Here is a 4,772-nt window from a genome sequence, read left to right on the forward strand (position 1 = left end):
AGCACAAGAATTGGAACAGTTCCCAAACATTACGAACACGTGCAAACATCATCAGACATCCCATATTTTTATGAAAATTACTTTATTGATTAATACAATATAAAAACTTACATATTACAAATTTACAACAGCTTCTCACCCAAATGAGAAAAAAAATATATCAAATTTTACACTGTTTCCTAGCTGTATGTGGTTTCAGAAATCCAAAGCAATGTAACAGGAGGATTGGAGGAACTCAGAGATAAAGAAAGAAGAAATTACAAGTTACATTCTGATACTAACAGGGTTGTCGGCCATTACAAAGAAAACCTGGAAGAACAAATTTACTCAAAGATTATAATCTCAAGAAAGTAGAAACCAAGATTTGCGTATCATAGTTTTCTCTCAGGGTGCCATTTTATGCTGCATCCAACACTTCAAAGAAAAAAATGGCGGAAAAATAAATGACTTTCAGAATGTAATCATGGTGGAACATAAATCTTAAGACCTGAAGAATGTAGTACAAGAAAGAAGTACCTGGGTTTCTGAACCAATGATACAGGTTGGCCACTGAGAACGCAGTCTATTGCCAGGCTCAAGTCCCTACATGGAGTATTTGAAATCAGTTCCTATACTATGAATTACAAGTTAAAAAGGCTAGTATACAATTGAACTAAGCCAAAACCAAACAGGTTTACCTTCCAGTTACAGTCATATTATTACTAGGTCTCGAATCATCAAACTGGCCATGGTACACCAGTTCAAATGGCCTCCGCCCATCCTGTTTCACATTATAAACTTAGCTCCATGCTAGAAAGGGTAAAACAAATAAAGGTGGATTAACTGAAATTGTATCGCAGTGATAATTTTACAATTGGCCCCCTAAAGCAAAAACTAAAAATGAGGTACTGTTGTTGAATAATTTCAGCAAATTGATTGGTGCAGGTTCGGTCACCTTTTTAAATAGGAAAAACTCGGGTGTGCAAACTGCTCCAAAATCTCGGGCAACATCCTGTGACTGTATTGAACATATTCAACTATGTATTAGTGTTTCACAAGCTTTTAGTAGTAAGATAATGGATTCAGAGAGTTAAAAGGAACGTAACAGTGATTGTATTTCAATCAAATTGATATGTAAGTATACTTAATACAAGTTGCAATGAGAAGTTCCACTGCCCTGGAAATCTCAAATTTAGGAATCGGTAGTCTATACGGTCTACCTAACAAAAAATTAACAAAACCAGTAAAATAAAATAATTAAAAAAATTTAAAAACAAAAGGGATGGGGGGGAGGCGAGGGAGGGGAACTGAGAGGCAAGGTGCAGGGAGTACGGAATAACCAAGACTATCCATCTTTTATTTTTTCTAATAAGCCTTAGGTCTAAGTAACTTCTTTTACTCTTCAAGAAAATCAAACTTTACAATTGCAAGGAGTTTTTAATTTTTAGGGACCAATATTTTATTTATCCAGCCAACCCTTACGTTAGATAAAGCTCCCCTGCCTATCATGCATGCCAAGCTAGTCATACTTTTGGTAGCCATTAGTACCTCCTGTTTTCTACTTTAAAATGTTAAATAAGGTTCAAGTTTGGAAAACAATATGGATAAAATTAATTTTGATAAATGCATGTGTGCATGCACGCATGAATGAGAACTTTGCAGAGACCAAACCCTAGTCAGATTCTTATGAGATTAAAGATATCATCACTCGGCCAAAAGCGTTCTAAAAACCACACTAAGAAACAAATTGAAATAATAAATCACCATAATTATAAAGCAGGTTGAGATTGGCAGTAGCATACCTCATCATATAGATATGGGAAAGGATAGTTGAAAAGCTTAGCTTCTTCTGACATAAATTCTGGTCCATCCTGTCAGAGTTCCAAAATTGACAGATCATAAAATAGCTTCACAAGCTCTAATCCCAAGTTATGGAGTTAGTAGAAATCTAGTACCTGTGGGTGTGTAGCTACAGAATTTGATGATATTGCAACAACTGCAAGTCCTTTCTGAAAAGGAAAAATAATAATAATAATCATAATGATCCTGAAAACAATAATAATGATAAAATAAACACATTTGAATATGTTACTTTTATATATTCATTTACTCAGCAAAGTTTGTGGTAAAACAGTAAAAAGAAGCAAGCCTCTCAGAAGAGAACGAATTCAGATACCTTACCTTCATATAGAAATTTGCAAGCTTCACGATACCCTTTTTCAGGTGTTTAACAAATGGGCAGTGGTTGCAGATAAACATGACCTGCTCCATCACATGGTTAGAATGCATCTCAACCTTTATACTAGTGAAGAAAGATATATACAATCCAATTTTTTATTTGGTAAAGAAACCACATGGAGTTCACTTCCAACGTGAAGGAGTAGCGGTAGAAGTGGTACAGGTTGTGCTTTACAGGTCCATTGGGTTGATCTGTTCATAAGTCACATATTGCTGCAGATTGTATATTTCTTCTCTCCCTCATTTTCAGGAGCTACATATGACCTAGTTTATGTGCATAAGCACAGAAAAGATTGTGAAAATGTCATCCAAAAGTCCCAAAGGAAGTATTGGACTATTTAGACAAGTTGACATCTCAATTTCAAGTTTCTTGTATATTCGACTCCAAACAATTCCTCCATTTGCAAGGTTGTCGTGATTAGTGGTATTCTAGCAGGTCGTTTATACTCACCCCAACTTAGTAAAATGTTAAGCCTGCATGGTTGAAAAAATTCTGAGACGACATCTATTTTTGAGCTATAAAAACTATCAAGCTTACAAAAAAAAAAAACATATGTTTTCCAAAGTATCTGATATCTGGCAGGCTATTAGATGGTTGTCATTACTACAAGTAACTTGTGCTGAAACATGAGGCCACATAGAGTTGAATGTTTATGTAGTAACATTTTAATTTTATTCTCGGTTCATTCAGCAATCAACTTTTAATCTTAGGATTGAGCTTGCCTTAACTGGTTCATAGATAAGCTCAAATCAGCCACTGGACTAACATAGCTCAAGTTCCGTATAGGCAACCTAGTTATAAAATCCACATATATTTCAAATCCACATGATTTAGGCAATCAAAAAATTCCTAACTGTGGCAAAGTTCTAGCCTTTCAAAGTGACAAAAGACAATAAAAAAAAAATGAAAATATCATTACTTTTCTGTCTACTCTTATAACTTGTGGCCCAATGCTATCCTCACCTTGTGTGGCCAATCTAAAAATACAAACCGGAAAACTTTATCAAACTTGTTTAGCAATTATTAACACATCTTTTAGTGCATGAAAGAATTATAAACTATACTATTCATTTAATATTTATATGAATAAATACAGGTTAGGAGAGAAATTGTTTCAGAAGTGCCAAAGCTGCTTAAATTTGACAAAAATTGTCAACATCTCATATCACATTAATTGGTGCACCATAAATTTATTAATTATTGAGGCTAATCTTGCAGAATCTTATCGTCGTAACTATTATCTATCCTGATTTCAATTTATCATCTCACTTCAGGGTAAACCATTTTATCCAAACAGTTTTGTTTCTGTTGCGTACACACAATATTGCTAGCTCGACTGCAATTATTTGGAATTGAGGTAGCTCTTAGGTTTCTAATATTAAGAAAACAATACTAAATAATTATAACATAAATCCCATCATAATCTTTAATTTAAATATGACAATTGACACCTTAGACGCCCATTTCTGTCTAACTACTTGACTCTTATGTGGGTAAAAGTGAAAACCAAGTTGAGTCAAGGAATTGCTTCTTTCAGGCTTCAATGCTCACTCAACCTTTACACTCCCAAAAACGCATCCACACGTACCACTAGCCTTGGGTCAGCTCAACTTTAACACAAATAAAGATTAGTTATATCCAAATGGGCATCTTACAATTCTCATTTTCTGTATATAGCCTTTTACTTGAACCCCAAATTAATTCAGAGCAACAGAAGGGCATAGAATTCCAAAACATGGAATATAGGCACCTCCACATTGTATTAGGCAGGCACTGTATATTTCTCAACCAAGCATTTGCCATTAACAACTTGGGCATGCTAACAAGTAGTTGGATTCAAATGCTTGTAATATAAAAAGATATAAAATCGTTTGCGGTCTTTATTTCATAACAACCCATTCTGTTCTTTTTAGTTCAATCCGGAAATCCATTCAAACTGAATGCCAATATCCAAAACAGACACACACACACACACACACACATATATATATATACTCACAAAATCAAACAAGCAATAACCATCCAAAACAATAGCCATAAAAGACAAATACAAAACGGGAGCTAACCAGTAAAGCAGGGTGTGATTCAAAATCCTCCAATTTCCAAACTTTCCCAGTAAGTGGCTCTGGAATCTAAAACCAAAGAAAGAATATATTTGAACCCAATTCGGAGAAATTTATAAAAAATTTATAAAATAAAAATAAACCTAGTTATGGTACCTCAAAATTAGGCGCCCTGAAACCTAAAGAGACCCCCTTGGACTCGGTTCTTGCGGCTCGAACCACAAGCTTTCTTGCGGGTACAGTGGTTCGCAGTTGCAGAGAATTAAAACCCAAATTGAAGGACGAGCATTCTGGTGTAAATGGGGACACAGTTTTCGTTAACGTGCGCGGTGAGCGCAGTACACATGCGCACACTGAGTACACACTAACTGTGGCAACAGCCATGGCTGATAAGTTGAGCGGAGATAATGTGACCGGCTGACCGTTGGTTGCTTAAGTTCTTCTAGTTGTAGGAAGTCAGGATGGGACACGGCTAGTAAAGAGTTTGGTTT

The 4,772-nt window shown here is 35.3% G+C and overlaps 1 protein-coding gene across 1 annotated transcript; it reads right to left on the minus strand.

The window, feature by feature from the left end:
• Positions 1-70: 70 nt before the first annotated feature.
• Positions 71-4,772, minus strand: LOC147277806 (Thioredoxin superfamily protein). Its single transcript, XM_086253912.1, has 9 exons — positions 4,438-4,772; positions 4,285-4,350; positions 2,161-2,241; positions 1,935-1,988; positions 1,782-1,850; positions 935-997; positions 678-760; positions 517-582; positions 71-414 (listed from the first exon to the last, which is right to left on the minus strand). Exons 1-9 carry the CDS (start codon positions 4,663-4,665, stop codon positions 372-374), a joined length of 753 nt encoding a protein of 250 aa, XP_086110038.1. The 5' UTR covers positions 4,666-4,772; the 3' UTR covers positions 71-371.

The sequence above is a fragment of the Dryas octopetala genome, chromosome 8, assembly GCF_963921425.1.
Source record: "Dryas octopetala chromosome 8, drDryOcto1.1, whole genome shotgun sequence".
In the NCBI taxonomy this organism is placed as follows: domain Eukaryota; kingdom Viridiplantae; phylum Streptophyta; class Magnoliopsida; order Rosales; family Rosaceae; genus Dryas; species Dryas octopetala.

What these genes read in the sequence shown, in the direction of transcription:
- LOC147277806 (XM_086253912.1), bottom strand. Translation starts at nt 4,665, where the DNA reads ATGGCTGTTGCCACAGTTAGTGTGTACTCAGTGTGCGCATGTGTACTG. An exon ending in CTGTAGCTACACACCCACAG is followed by an intron (nt 1,851 to 1,934) that starts GTACTAGATTTC and finishes GAACTCTGACAG; the next exon opens with GATGGACCAGAATTTATGTC. An exon ending in TCATTGGTTCAGAAACCCAG is followed by an intron (nt 415 to 516) that starts GTACTTCTTTCT and finishes TTTTCTTTGAAG; the next exon opens with TGTTGGATGCAGCATAAAAT.